The sequence below is a fragment of the Pangasianodon hypophthalmus genome, chromosome 25 (assembly GCF_027358585.1).
Source record: "Pangasianodon hypophthalmus isolate fPanHyp1 chromosome 25, fPanHyp1.pri, whole genome shotgun sequence".
Lineage (NCBI taxonomy): Eukaryota > Metazoa > Chordata > Actinopteri > Siluriformes > Pangasiidae > Pangasianodon > Pangasianodon hypophthalmus.
In genome coordinates this window covers 13,582,828-13,598,711 of record NC_069734.1, presented here as the reverse complement: position 1 = coordinate 13,598,711, position 15,884 = coordinate 13,582,828, and the positions used below count along the sequence as shown (strand labels likewise).

At 38.7% G+C, this 15,884-nt stretch overlaps 1 protein-coding gene across 7 annotated transcripts in view; it reads right to left on the bottom strand.

Moving 5' to 3' along the window:
- The window catches only part of slc22a18 (solute carrier family 22 member 18), a 39,890-nt gene extending 34,425 nt beyond the window's left edge, over positions 1–5,465 (bottom strand). Inside the window, exons 1-4 of one of the 7 annotated variants that reach the window (XM_034299574.2) lie at positions 5,083–5,465; positions 601–698; positions 365–510; positions 113–245 (exon numbers count right to left, since the gene is read on the bottom strand). In XM_034299574.2, the coding sequence (XP_034155465.2) occupies positions 113–245; positions 365–380 (149 nt within the window). In that variant the 5' untranslated portion in view covers positions 381–510; positions 601–698; positions 5,083–5,465. Of the gene's footprint in view, positions 1–112; positions 246–364; positions 511–600; positions 699–2,401; positions 3,250–3,285; positions 3,469–3,754; positions 4,222–4,256; positions 4,823–5,082 lie in introns of those variants that run through there. The other 6 variants (XM_034299570.2, XM_026946711.3, XM_034299571.2 and 3 more) reach the window with 6 other exon arrangements.
- Positions 5,466–15,884: the final 10,419 nt, after the last annotated feature.

The following is a 15,884-nucleotide window of genomic DNA, read 5'->3' as shown; positions in this document are numbered from 1 at the left end:
GATGCCACATGATTGGCTGATTGGATAGCTGCATAAATGAGCAGGTGTACAGGTGTTCCTATTAAAGTGGACAGCGAGTATAGTTTTGCAAATGTATTTTACACAAAGTTACCCAAAGCGTGTGCTCAGGGTGCCTCCCAATGAAGACCCTGTGATCATGCCAATACCAAAACAGAGACCAAGCTTTGCCAGGGCATCTGCTCGCTTGCTGCTCTCAGACAGGTCTGTGACAACCATCTGTGATCCTGGGCAGAAACACACAGAGACAAAATTGTGTCACTGGGTTAGTGAAATTAAGAGTGATAAAAGGCAACAGGTAGTTTATGTATGATGAGCTGTATGTACTTATAATAGTAGGCCTGACCTGGCAAGGCATGCATGAACACAGCAGGTAGTTTGTGCAGAAAAAGTAACAAAGCACTGTCTGCTGCTGCTAGCAGCAAAAAATAAATGACTGATGCTAAGCAGGACAGGGAGAGTGCAGCACGTGCTCCAAAAACATCTGCAAACCTGAGAAAAACACACATTATCAATACATCAATATTTCACTGATATTTATCTTTTCAGTTTTTAACTCAGAAACACAAAGATGCACCTCACCTTCCAAACACAGGGCCCCCCAGGAGCTGTATCACTCCTACAGTTGTCTGTAGGTACCCAAACCAGAGTGTGTCAAATCCCAGCCTTCTTGCCAAATACTTCCATATGCAAAAAAAAAAAAAGGTTGACAATAGAAGTCACACAAGTTTCTAAAAACAATATTAAATGAAAATTATAATGACAATTAAAAATTAACCAATCCATAAAACACCCATAAAACAAGTTATCAGTCCTCCTCTTAAAGCTCCACATTACACTGTGCCAGTGTGCTGTATTGATCAATGATTTGAATCTTGTAATTGTTGAACCATTGTTCTGTTTCTTTCTCTTTTTACATCCAGTAGCCACTTTATTAAGTACATCCGCAAATTAGAAAGTGGTAAGAAATGTACCAGTTTTTTTGTACCAGTTGACTTTGACAAGGAATGATCGTTAGTGTCAGACGGAGAGATATGATGACACAGTATCATAGAAACTGCTTACTGCACATATAACTGTCTCTAGAGATTACAGAGTGGAGCAAATAAACAAAAACATCATTGAGTGGCAGCTCTGTGGGAGAAAATTCCTCATCTTATCCATATCGTCGGAGAAGCAAAACAGCAAATTTGGACAGGCACTCTGGGTGGAAGGGATGGCATACTCTCTCTCCCCTGTCAGTCACAGTGACACTAGCCAATTGTGAGCTTCTGTTAGCTCATGTATGCAGAAGAGGGCAGATAGAGCTTTCCTCCATGTTTTACACTGTGAGCATGAGTCGTAGTTAAAAAAAATGGCTTCATGGGTCTCGGGGGAAGTATGTGTTAGCCTTCACCCTCCCATGTTGGTAGTTGTGTGTGATAGGGGTGAACTAGCTAGTGAGAAGGAATTGACAAGTGAACAAATTAGGGAGAAAATAGGGGAAAATCCAAAAATAAATAAATAAATTTAAAAAGAAAAAAAAAAGGGGGAAATTCCAAAAAAAATTAATGGGAAAAAATCCAAATACAATGGCAATGCATCAAACGTCAAAGTATGGGCTACAGCAGGAAAAAAAAAAAAAAAAAAAATCACACCAGGTTACACCCTGTCAGCTAATAACAGGACACTGTGGATACACTAAGTAAAGTATGTAATACAGTGGGGCATGATTTCTTGGTACACATAGGCCCAGTAATACAAATTCAGCATTGCTCGAATGACCAGTATTGTTGTGGATTTTTGCTGATTATCCTTTGTGGCCAAGGTTTACCCACGTTCTCTATTCTTCCATTAGGCTATTGTACCATGGAATTTGCTATGGTATACACCCAGTGAATTGTCTTGCATTAAGGAAATAATGAACTTGGTGAAGGAAACATGACCCTGTCTCTGCCCTACCTGTTATTTTCCAGTGTATACAGTTACCTCTGAAAGTGATGGAATGGCAAAGCCAATTCCCTTGTTTCTGCAATACACTGAAGACATTTGGGTTTGAGATCAAAATGTGAATGTCATCTTTTTCTGAGGACAATTCCAAGAGAAGATGGGATCTCAGACTAAAACTGCCTCAATAAACCGTTCTCCTTTCTCAGGTCTACTATTTCCTCTTTCATTTTGCTAATTACTTCTTTATTTTCTTTTACTGTTTGTGTATTAGATTCCATCCAATTTTCTATCATTTTTAGTTGTTGGTCATGCTTGTCAAATCTCCTAATCAGGGTTTGAATTGCATCAAACTCACTTCATTGGTAGTCTCACATGACTGATTACTTTTGTCTTTCGACATTACTTTTGCTTTTTTGGGGTTGAGGCTGGGCAATAGTGTGTGCTAATATCGTACTTTTTTCTTCCATCATCGCTTCGATTTCTTCATCACACGCATCCTTGAGAGCCATCAGGTTATAGTCATGGTAAGCTAGCCAGGTATCTGCTTGGTTAATATTAGCCATCACGTTCACTTTTGTGTAGCATTTTTGTATAGAGCAACAAAGCCATCCATTTCTTTCCACACAGGTGCTTGTTCAGTCCCTTTTTATTTCAAGACTGGACTACTGCAACTCACTCCTGGCAGGTCTGCCTCTGAGCACCATTCGTCCTCTGCAACTGATCCAGAATGCAGCTGCACTATTGGTTTTCAACCTTCCTAAGTTCTCCCACACCACCCCATTGCTACGCTCCCTTCACTGGCTTCCTGTAGCTGCCTGCATCAGATTTAAAACACTGACGCTTGCCTACAAAGCCAAAAACGGACCAACACCCACTTATCTCAAAGCACTTATCACACCTCGCACGGCACCACGCTCCCTCGGATCCTCTAGCACTGCTCAACTGATCACGCCATCTCTCAGGGTACAAGGAAGGCATGCATCGAGACTCTTCTCTGTTGTGGCACCAAGGTGGTGGAACGAATTTCCCCTAAATGTCCGAACAGCTGAGTCACTGGCGGTCTTCAAACGACATCTAAAGACTTACCTCTTCCTAAAGTACCAAAGTTAGCACTTACAAAAAAAAAATTAAATTAAAAAATTAAAAAAATTGTTCCGTCCGAGCGCTTGTCTATTACCTCCCCAACAGAGTTTTTGGACTGATGGTATTCCTAGTTTGTGACCTAGTGAGCCAGTATCAGAATGTATTTTTGATAGACTTCAAAGCACTTTTCTAAGTCGCTCTGGATAAGGGCGTCTGCCAAATGCCGTAAAAGTAAATGTAAATGTAAAGCCAAACCTAGATGAAAGTTTAGTGTGATATCCACACCACCGGTAGGTTTCTTTGTCAGAAGTATCAATTTTAGGACGTTATCAAGCTATTTTACCAGAGCCTGCACAAATGCTTCCGCTCACTCCGCCATCTTCAAAACACATATTTTTTTTTGGATTGAGCTGCGCGAGCCGACTTGATAAACGTTTCAGGTCGTTCCACAAATGTCACGTGACGCACAAACGCACAGGAAAGCGCGAATGAGGTCGGGCGTTTCAAAATATTGTGAGCCAGAATTTGTGAATTACACGTGTATTCTTGCATCTTATTTTATTTATTTGTTGATCTCCTTTTATATTTGTGAATCACTTACTGTTTATTTGTAACGACCTTGTGTCAAAGTGCATGATGTCAACAACCGTAGAGTCTAGATGCATGTACATTTATCACTGACAATCGTGATAAACAACGTAAATTACTAAAATAAAATACCTACTTGTTAAATGTAATGCTTTGTTGCCGGGTCTGTTAAGTCTGCTGTATACCGCCGCAAATGCTCCGATGCTTACTTGCTAAACGCATCGCACCTAAACCAATGTAGCATCTAGGTATTTAGATCTATCTTCAGAACCGCTTACAGTAAATTGCCCGCTCACCTACACGGTCACTGATCTCGAAGTAGACGTGATAATATAACGCGAAAAAGTATTGTGGATACTATGCGTCGTTAAATGGGCGTGGCTAAGGGTCATAGGACCTCTTGCTAAAAAATAAGTTTGCAACTTTTAGATTGTGGTTTAATTAATACCTTTGGCTCAAATTTAAAATCTAATTCATATAATACAATTACACTTCCAGCGCTGAGCACAAAGATAAAGCACAAAGTTACATGGGCAATAACACAAAAATTAAGCGAGATTTACTGTGGACAATAACAGCATTCATTTATTTCTCTGCAGATTATCTTCTTATCGGTGTTCAAATCCGTCGTGACCTACCGGTGTTATTGAAAACTGGAGGAAGAGCCATGTTACGTCCAAAGCAGCTATCAGGTACGTAACATATAAAACTTTCTTCACTTTTGCAGCTGGCGGTGGGTCCATGGCCATTTTTCGCAAATTAAATGTGTTGTCTCAGTCGTAATCCGATTCAGTTTCTTTCACACGGTCTCGGTCGAAAATGAAACCAGGACAAATCAATCTAATCTACGTGTTAGCCTTTTCTGTTTCAGGAAGCTGCATCGTGGCTATAGTAACACGCAGAGGTATACAAATTTGGTATGTAGATAGCGTAGTAAAACAAACTTCAGTACAGGACCATATAAACAAGGCAGAACACTGAACTTTGCCCCAATCACCATTAAGCACGCACAAATCACGTTGTAGGCAATAGTCTGCAGTCGGGACACAGATGCTATAAAACGGGCTTAGATATTGCCAGTAGCTTATGTTTAACTGTTATGTTTATCAAAAGAAAAAAAAATAAAAGAAAACAAGAACGCCAACGCAAAAGTTGCCTCCGCGAGTATCACCGCTGTCCTACAGATGTGTCGTTTTCGAACGAGTCGACTCTTTTAGGGGAACGTCGGGATCCGACTCGCCTGTGTAGTCCGGGTTTGTTTGTTTTTTCCCCTTTCTTTCCTTCTTTCTTTCTTTCTTTGAATGGGGAGGCGTGTTTGACTCCACTGTATAAATGGAAATAAATCTTCATAATTTAGCTCATTTCTAGTTTCTTGCTGATTTACTAAGTTATTGAAATACGTTTTATAAAATGCAATGAAAAAGTAATATTTTTTTGTTAATTATAAGGTAGAGTAAGATTTACCTAAACAGTTAAAGCCGTAGTTACGAAAATAAAAACAATCACTGGTCATAATATAGAAAAATGGAAATGAGCCGTTTGTAAGTCTTAATGAGAACTGAGCCAAACGATCCGACTCACTAAAAAGATCCGGATTACTACTACAGAAGTAAAATTTCACTTCCTAAAAGAAAATGTCCTTGTATGGAGTCACATATTGGATGAAAATGTTAAAATCGCAAAGATTTGTCAAGCAGTTGCAAATATATTTAAATATTGCAAACACGAACAAGGAATTGAGAAAAAATCTACATACTATCTGCCACTATATGTTTGGTATACCAATTATTATTTTTTATTTTTGCATTAAGTTTAATCTCGAGTTGGGCCTTTTATTATAGGCTACTTTTTCTCTTTTTGCGTTTCTCATTGTGTGTTGTTTTTGACTTTTGTCCACTGTTTGACGTAGTAGCGAGGCATGACCCGAGGGAAGGAGGCGTGGTGTGTGCGCCTTACGTCATCTACCTAGGCCACCACACAGTCTGCCGACTCATTCACAACGTTGCAGAAGTGTGAAGCAAAGCTCTGTTTTGTTTGCTAAAAAACACAAATCTGATTTTTGTTTCTTTCAGTAGTGTCATTCTACTAAAGATGATTACACATGGTGGAAGTCTCAGTGGGGTAATGATATTTGGAGTTCACACGGCACTGAACAAACATAAATATATATGGGTACAATAACTCTGGATAATGAACTTTTTTTTGATAAATTAGATGAAAAACATCTTGGTTGAATAAATTCCCTAACTTTTTTATTCTAGGAGGAGATTTTAATGTGTCCATTAATAATTCTTTGGATAGATTTCCTCCGAAGAGGACAAGTTGTTCTAGTCCAATACTCTTAGCACTAATAGATTTAATTTGAATTGGTGGACATTTGGAGAGAAAGATTCTCTAATAATTTGGAGTTCACATGGACCAAAAAAAGTGGTTCAAGGCAATCCCAAATTGATTAACGGCTTATATCAAAATGTATGTCAAATTTTGATCTACATGTTGGAATTCAATGTATTTCTTTGACAGATCACAAAACTATTTTTATTAATACCCATTTAACAGCAGACTATGTACCAAACCACAGCAAAGCATCTTTGTGGAATTTAACAGTTCACTATTAGAATTACCAGACATAAAATATAAAATCAAAGAGTTAATTGCTAAATATTGGAAATTAGCCATGACTCAAAATGCATTTTGTACCAATTGGGAGCTATTTAAATTCGAGATTGGAGTTTACTTAAGAAGAGTTGGAGCAATCTTAGCCAAAAAAAGAAGAGTTCTTGAAGACAGCCCGATCATGAAATTAACTCAAAGCCAATATCTTGATTGCATGTCTTTGGAGGAAAAATCTGAAGTTGCAGCTTTGCAAGCTAAATTAGATGAATTATACTTAATGAAGGCTAGGGGTGCTTATATAAGATCTAGAAAAAAAGTGGCTTGAAGAAGGAGAACTCAATTCTGCATATTTCTTTAGGCTTGAAAAGCGGAATTATACCCTTTCAACAGTTGAGCAACTTTACACTAGTAAAGAAAGACTAGAGTCAATAATCACACCAAGGTCTTTTACTGCTGCACATGATGAAACAGAAAGGCCATCCAGGGTTATTATGTAATCAGAAAGCTTACTTCTAACTGCATGTGGTCCTAGTACAAGTACTTCTGTCTTGTCAGAATTAAGTAAGAGAAAGTTAATAAACATCCAGTTTCTAATGTCTTTTACACATTCCTCAACTTTATTAAGCTGGTGTCTCTCATCCGGCTTTGCTAAAATACAACTGTGTGTCATCAGCGTAACAGTGGAAGCTAATACCATGTTTACCAATAATTTTGCCCAGAGGTAGCACATATAAAGAAAAGAGCATTGGGCCTAAAACAGAGCCTTGTGGGACACCAAACTTTACCTTAGTATTCGAAGAGAAGTCACCATTTACGTCTACAAACTGATAATGATCAGTCAAATAAGACCTGAACCAGGAAAGGGCTGTTCCCTTAATGCCTATTACATTTTCTAATCTATCAAGGAGAATAGCATGATCAATGGTATCAAAAGCTGCACTAAGGTTAAGCAGCACAAGCAAGGAGACACAACCCTGATCAGAGGCCAGAAGTAAGTCATTTACCACTTTAACCAGCGCTGTCTCTGTGCTATGATGAGGCCTAAATCCTGACTGATACATTTCATGAATATTATTCCTATGTAAGTATGAGCATAGCTGCTGTGCTACAATATTTTCTAGGATCTTGAAGATAAAGGGGAGGTTTGATATTGGTCTATAGTTAGACAGCTGACAGGGGTCAAGGACTGTTTTTCTAATCAAGGGCCTGATAACTGCTAGTTTAAAAGATTTAGGTACATAGTCAATGCTAAGGGAAGAACTGATTATCTTTAAAAGAGGTTTGATTGTTTCAGGAATTATCTGTTTGAAGAAACAAGTAGGTAAAGGATCTAGTATACAGGTTGATGATTTTGATGATGAAATTAGTGAAATTAGTTCATTCTCTTGAAGGGGAGTAAAACATTGTAATTGTTGATCTGATATTATTATATTATCATCTACAGGGTTAGTTATAAAACTGTCCAGTTTTAAATTAATAGTCTGAATTTTTTGCCTGATATTTTCGATTTTACCATTTTACCATGAAGTCATCACTGCTATATAATGATTGTGTGCATGTTTCTGTTGTGGTCTTATTCCTAGTTAATTTTACTGTATATTAAATAAGGATCTAGAATTATTTCTGTTATCTTCAATTAGGGTGGAGAGATACATTGATCTAGCAGCACTAAGAGCTTTTCTATAGCTCAAAAGGCTCTCTTTCCATGCTATCTGAAATACTATCGATTTAGTTTGACGCCATTTACGTTCTAGTTTTCCAGTGGTCTGTTTTAAAGTTCGTGTGTGATCGCTATACCAGGGTGCTAGCTTTTGCTCCCTAATTATTATTCTTTTAAGTGGTGCTACCTTATCTAGCGAGTTGCAGAACGTTGATTCTAAACATTCAGTTGCCTGGTCGAGTTCTTCGGGATCAGACGGTGATCCAATCATGGTTGATAAATCTGGGAGATTACTGATAACTCTGTGCATTTGTTGACATGAAAGTACGTTTGACACGATGACATGGCAAGGTGCATATATTATGATTAAGACACATTTTAAATGAGATGAGATAATGATCTGAGATAGCTTAAGACTGCATAAATGAGACTATATTTTCTATATTTAATCCGAATGTTAGTATTAAATCAAGAGTGTGACCACCACTATGAGTGGGTCCTATTAGGTTCTGATTTACCCCTTCTGAATCTAGAATGGACACAACTGCTGTTCTCAGAGAGTCATCTGGATTATCAAAATGAATACTAATGTCTCTAACAATTAATGCTTTGTCTAAGGAAACAACCAGGTTAGAGATGAAATCCACAAATTCACACAGGAATTCGAAATATGACCCTGGGGGTCTGTAAATAATAATTAGTGTAATCACCTGGGTAGACTTATTTTTAGTGGATACGTATGTTATGTTAGTATAGAGAACTTCAAATGTGTTGAATTTATGACTAGGTTTTTGTGTGACGCCTAGATTATCATTATAAATGACTGTGACGCCTCCTCCTTTGCCAGTTAGATGGGGCTGATGTATGTAACTGTACCCGGGAGCACTAGCTTCATTTAATGCTACAAACTCGTTTGGTTTAATCCACGTTTCTGTTAAACACAGTATATCAAACTCCTGATCAGTAATGGTTTCATTAACAATAAGCGCTTTAGACATAAGGGATCTAATATTCAACAGTCCTAGCTTCAGATCAATGGTGCTGTCTACACATTTGGTTTGATTTAATTTTATGTTAATTAGGTTACTAAAATAAACTGTCTGAGTATGTCTATAATTTTGTTTAGCTCGGGGAACAGACACATCTCAATATGGTGGAACCTAAGAGACGGTCGGTTTAGCCTGCTTGTCTGCTCCCTGGCCTTGGCCCTGGATTGTCACCGATTAACTAGGCCTGTTCTTAGACTATGTGCTATGCTGCAAGAACTGAGAGGAGCACCTTCCCGAGTGGGATGGACACCGTCCCGCCCTAAAAGGCCAGCCTTACCCTCAAAGATAGTCCAATTATCTATAAAGCCCACATTGTTTTCGGAGCACCACCTGGACATCCAGCAGTTCAGCAACCATAACCTGCTGTAAGCTATATCGCCACGCCGCATTGGGATAGGGCCAGAGCATATTACAGCATCGGACATCGCCTTCGCTAATTTACACACCTCTGCAATGTTACTCTTAGTAACCTCTGACTGACGAAGGCGTATATCATTAGCTCCTACATGAATAACTATCTTTGGGAACCCGTGCTTGCTTAAGACCCTAAGATTATCTGCTATGTCCGGCGCCCTGGCTCCCAGTATACACCTAACTAAAGCTGCTGGTGCCCCTAAAGGCCTAGCTAATTTCACGTGCCGCAAGATAGTGTCACCTATAACCAGAGCTCTTTCAGGTTTCTCAGCGGGTGCTTCACTGAGGAGAGCAAACCTGTTGGACACGTGAAGCGGAGAGGAGTGGTGCTCCCGCGGGCGAGCCTTAGCGTTATTTTGGGATTATACCGCAAGTCTTCATCCATTCGCCCCACTGTGAGGGCTCTAATGCCGGAGTTGGGGGATTGCTAACTCCGCCTAACACATCCAGACTATTCCCCTACAGAAACTACGCTGCTCTCACTCTCACTAACTCTCTCTAGAGTCTGGATGCGCACCTCTAATGCTGCAATCTTCTCCGTCAGAGAGCTAACTAACACGCATTTATCACAAATAAAGCAATTACTAACGATGGAGGAAGAGTGACTAAACATCCTGCACTTAACACACTGAACAAGCTGAATGTTAGACATGTTGTTTAACGCACCTTAGTCGAAGATTTGTTGATATTATTTTAGACGGCATGGATCCGGTGTGGATGGCCTCCGCTCGTTTGAAAACGAGATGGTCCAAGACGGCGTCCTGCTAACTTGACTTTTGCTGAGCTCTGCTCACAAACTTTTATAACGGCATAAATATCATTCCTTCAAGTTACCTTTGCATAGAATTTTCCACATCTACCTTTCTGCCTACCCTGAGATTCGAAATATGAAGTCGACCACTGACAGAAGGAGAGATATGTCGCGTATTTCTCAGCATTGTGATAAGATGGACTTTCATAGTTATGCATCTACGGGGGAAACTCTGTCCGGGGGCCAAAACGCCGCTTCCAGATAGCCCAGCTAAACCTCCATCCAAAAAGGGCAAGGCAGATGGTGACATCTCCTCTGTTATCTCAACGCTCTCTCAGCTAATTAACACCCGCTCTGACACCATAGAGAAAATGGTGAGTGAAAATGCCTTAAAAATTGAAGGCTTGAAAAAAAGAGTGGACATTGTATGTGCCGAAATAAATGACATTAAAGGCAAAGTCAGTCACTCTGAGACGAGATTGAACACTGAAGAGAAGAAGTTGGGATTCTGTGAACAACATCTCACTGACCTGGAAAGATATTCCTGTCGATGGAATCTACGTTTGCAAGGTGTAATTGAGAAGGAACGAGAGGATGTGAGAGTCCATCCGTATCTGTGAAGCTACGCTCCCTGAGGGAGATCACAGCCTAGCAGACAAAATCGACACGGGTCACCATATTGGAAGGAGGCTCCAAAATAGTTCACGACTTCGACCCATCATTATTCAGTTTTCTTCACGAGTGGCGAGGGACGGAGTGTAGAAAGCAGCGAGGACGTCGGAGTTTCTTCGTACCAATCAACTTCTTTTCACGGAGGATCTCATTGCGCCTGACCGGGAAAGAAGACGGCTGCTTTGGCCCACTGTTGAAAAGGCTCGAAAGGAGGGGAAGAGGGCTCACTTCGTTGGAGCCCGTGCCTTCGTTGATGGATTTGAAATCTTTCCACCTTAGCATGGTAAACCTGTTTGATTAAGTGGATGAAACTTCTCACTTTGTATAAGAAAGGACTGAGTGACTGACTGTGACTGCATTTATGCCAAAGATTGGATTCATTTGACTTTGTTAGTCAGCTACTGATGCACTTTCATCTTTAGAGGGTTCTATGAAGTTTGTTCTATTATTTTTGTTCTGTTTTTTGTTTGTCTATTTCAATTGTTTCTCTCAATGCCAGGGGTCTACGTGATACTGTAAAGCGCAAAGCACTGTTTCTGTATGCTAAATCTTTTAAAACTGATTTTTGTTTTTTTCAGGAGTCTCATTCTGTTTTCAATGACACTACTTTTTGGAAAAACCAATGAGACAATGAGGTTTGGATGGCTAATGGTTCCAAGCATTCTGCTGGTGTAATGATAATGAAAAACCATTTTGCTGGTTCGGTCTTACAGAGCTATATTGATCCTAAGGGGCATTTTCTTTTATTGGTAATTTGTGTTAATAATGTTTTTATATTATTGATTAATGTTTATGGGTATAATACCTCCTGAGAAAACGACTGGCTGTTTGAAGAGATAGGAGAAAAAAATTTTTTTATGGTCTAATACACTTCCAGATGCTTTGATTTGTATTGGTGGAGATTTTAATATCGCTCCTGATAACAATCTTGATAGATTTCCTCCCAGACAGTCTGCTTCCTCTAATTCAAAATTGAAAATGTTCATGGAGAAGTTCGATTTAATTGATATCTGGAGGGAGAAGTTTCCAAATGTTAAATCTTACACATGGAGTAACAAGAATCAATCAAGACTTTCTCGTTTAGGTTATTGGCTTGTACCACACTCATTTAAAAACTATAATGTTTCAGTTAGTATCCATCCCTCACCGTTAACAGACCACCACACTATTTTCCTCTCTACTCCTTTATCCACAGGACACTGAAGTACTAGTTTTTGAGCTTCCTATTGGAAAATGAACTCCTTTCTGCTTAAGCATGATGAATTGAAAAAAAGAATTTCCTTTTTGATTCGATACTATACTATACTGACAAAAAATTTTGTTTTAACTGGGAGTTACTAAAATATGAAATAGGATTGTGTGTTAGGCATTTCAGCAGCAATTTGGCAAAACAGAGAAGGTACGAAGAGGAAAAGGTAATTTCAAAGATTATAAGACTTCAGAGCAAAATTCAGGAAGACTTAACAGAAACTGATTTAACAGAATTTGCAGAGCTTCAATCTAAATTAGATAGTATTTATAAGTACAAAGCTGAAGGCACCTACGTTCCTTCTAGGAGGAAATGGTTAGAACAAGGAGAACAAAGCTCTGCTTATTTTTTTAGAATGGAAAAACATAATTTTAGGAATCTTACTATTGATTCTTTGCAAGTTAATGGTACTTTGACAGACAATCCTAAGGAAATTGCCTCTTTCTGTAGTAACTTCTATTCAGAACTCTGTAAGTCCAATTATTGCAAAGAATCTGCTTCTCTTTTCTTTCAGTCTTTAAAGGAGGTTAATCTAATATCTGGAGATGAGCAGTTTGCCTGTGATAAAACTATAAATATTACTGAAATAATTGACGGTATTGAAGGCCTTAAAAATAACAAGTCTCCCAGCACGGATGGCCTAACGGCTGAATTTTACAAATGTTTTGCAGAAGAATTGGCACCATTCCTGCTAGAGATGTTTTTGGAGAGTATTCAGTCAGAAAATCTGCCTCCAAGTTTAACACAAGGGCTACTAACTCTAATACCTATACCCAAAAAAGATACTTCTCTGATAGATAATTGGCGGCCTATCTGTCTGCTCAACAACGATTATAAAATATTAGCTTGGATTCTAGCTAAAAGACTTTAGAGTGTTTTAAACTCTGTTATTGATTCATGCCAAAAAGACACATAGCTAATAATATCCGACTTGTTTTAGATTCATTAGATTATTCTGAGTTAGTTAATGATGACAGTTTTATTCTCTTTTTAGATTTCTACAAAGCGTTTGACTCTCTCAATCACAAATTTATTTTTTTCCTCAAAAAGCTTGGATTTGGTGATCCATTCTGTAAATTTATAATAACTCTTTACAATAACGCCAACTGCTTTATCAATCTTGAAAGGGTACCTCTCCTAGATTTCAGTTGTCAAGAGGAGTTCATCAGGGTTGCCCTGTCTCACCTTATTTATTTCTTATAGCTGCACAACTTCTTTCCTCCTTCCTTTCAAGTAGTCATCTGCAGGGTATTACTGTTGCTAATAAGCATATACTTATTAGTCAGCTAGACGATGACACTACTTTGTTTCATAAAGACAAATCACAAATTCTAGTTGCTATCGAACACATTAAGTTTTTTTTCTAAAGCTTCTGGTTTAAAGCTGAATCTTGATAAATGTGAACTGTTAGCTATTAAAACTTGCTCTTCTCCTTCTCTTTACAGTATCCCAGTTAAATCACAGGTGACCTGTCTTGGTGTATCTATATGTAAGGAAGATAAAGTCAGATGCAGATTAAACTTTGACCAAGTTATTGGAAAAGCTAAAAGAAAATTCAATGCACGGTTACAGAGAGATTTATCGCTAGGAGGCTGAACCCTTATTGCTAAAGCTGAGAGTATTTCAAGAATGACTTACCCCGCGCTCTCTTTATACATAGATAAACCTGTATGTGCTGACATTGATACAATGTTATTTGGCTTTCTGTGGAAACACAGGAGACATTATGTCAAAAAATATGTTGTTATAAATAAACATGAATGTGGTGGCTTAAATTTTTTAGATTTTACCTCTTTAAATAATATTTTTAAGATAAATTGGTTAAAGCAGTATTTAACAAATTCTGATTAATTCTGGAATATTCTTCCTAATATTGTTTTCTCTAAGGTGGGAGGTCTCACTTTCTTATTGTTATGTAATTACTATATCACTAAATTGCCCCTTAAAATATTGAATTTTCATAAACAAGTGCTTTTGGCGTGACATCTGATTTATAAACATAATTTTAGTCCTCACAGTTATTTTATTTGGAATAATGGTGATATTCTTTATAAAAGTAAATCTTTGTTTTTCCCAAATTGAGTCAATAATAATATTATTCTAGTTTCTCAGTTAATAAATTCTGATGGTTACTTATATTCTTATTCAGAGTTTCTTAGTAAATAAAATATTCCTGTCACTCTTCGAGAGTTCGCCATTGTAATGGATGCCATTCCCTGTGGGGCCATAACTCTTCTCAAGGGCTCTGCTAGGTCCCAGTTTTCTTTGTCGATGATTCATTCTTTTGATACAGTGATTGGGAAGCTTTATTTTTTATCTACCTCTTCCGGTCGGAACAAAAGAGTTAGACAACTGTTTCAGGCTGAGATAATTTCTCTCCCATACATTACAGTGAGGTCAATAAGTATTTGATCACCCTGTGATTTTGCAAGTTCTCTTACTTAGAAATCATGGAGGGGTCTAGAATTTTCAGCATAGGTGCATTTCCATTGTGAGAGACAGAATCTAAAAATAAAAATCCGGAAATCCCATTGTATGATTTTTTAACAATTTATTTGTGAATTACTGTGTCAAATAAGTATTTGATCACTTGCTTATCAGCCAGATTTCTGACCCTCAAAGACCTGTTATTTTGCTTTTAAATAGTCCAGCTACACTCTGCTCATGATTCTAAATTAGTAGCACCTGTTTGAGGTCGTTAGCTGTCATAAAGACACCTGTGCACCCCACAATCAGCCAAAGTCTAAGTAGCAACATGGGCAAAACCAAAGAGCTGTCAAAAGACACAAGAGACAAAATTGTAGACCTTCACAAAGCTGGAAAGGGCTACGGGGCAATTGCCAAGCAGCTTGGTGAAAAAAGAACAACTGTTGGAGCAATTGTCAGAAAATGGAAGAGGCTAATGATGACTGTCAATGTCGCTCGGACTGGGGCCCCACGGAAGATCTCTCCTCGTGGGGTATCAATGATGCTAAGAATGGTGAAGAATCAGCCCAGAACTACACGGGAGGAGCTGGTCAATGCCGTGAAGAGAGCTGGGACCATCGTTTCCAAGGCTACTATCAGTAATACACTAAGATGTCATGGTTTAAAATCTTGAATTGCACGGAAGGTTCCCCTGCTTAAGTCAGCCCATGTCCAGGCCCGTCTGAAGTTTTCCAGGGACCATCTGGATGATCCAGAGGAGTCATGGGAGAAAGTCCTGTGGTCAGATGAGTCCAAAGTAGAACTTTTTGGTCTTAACTCCATTCGCCGTGTTTGGAGGAAGAAGAATGATGAGTATCATCCCAATAATACCATACCTACAGTGAAGCATGGGGCTGGAAGCATCATGCTCTGGGGGTGTTTTTCTGCAAAGGGGACAGGACGACTGCACTGTATTAAGGAGAGGATGAACAGGGCCATGTATTGTGACATATTGGGCAAAAACCTCCTTCCCTCAGTCAGAGCATTAAAAATGGGTCGTGGCTGGGTCTTCCAACATGACAATGACCCAAAGCACACAGCCAGGAAAACCAAGGAGTATCAAGGTTCTGGAGTGGCCTAGCCAGTCTCCAGACCTAAATCCAATAGAAAATCTTTGGAGGGAGCTGAAACTCCGTGTTGCTCAGCGACAGCCCTGAAACCTGACAGATCTAGAGAAGATCTGTATGGAGGAGTGGGCCAAAATCCCTCCTGCAGTGTGTGCAAACCTGGTGAAGAACTACAGGAACTGTTTGACCTCTGTAATTGTTAACAAAGGCTTCTGTACCAAATATTAAAATTTTTTGACTCAAGTGATCAAATACTTATTTGACACAGTAATTCACAAATAAATTGTTAAAAAAATCATACAGTGTTATTTCCGGATTTTTA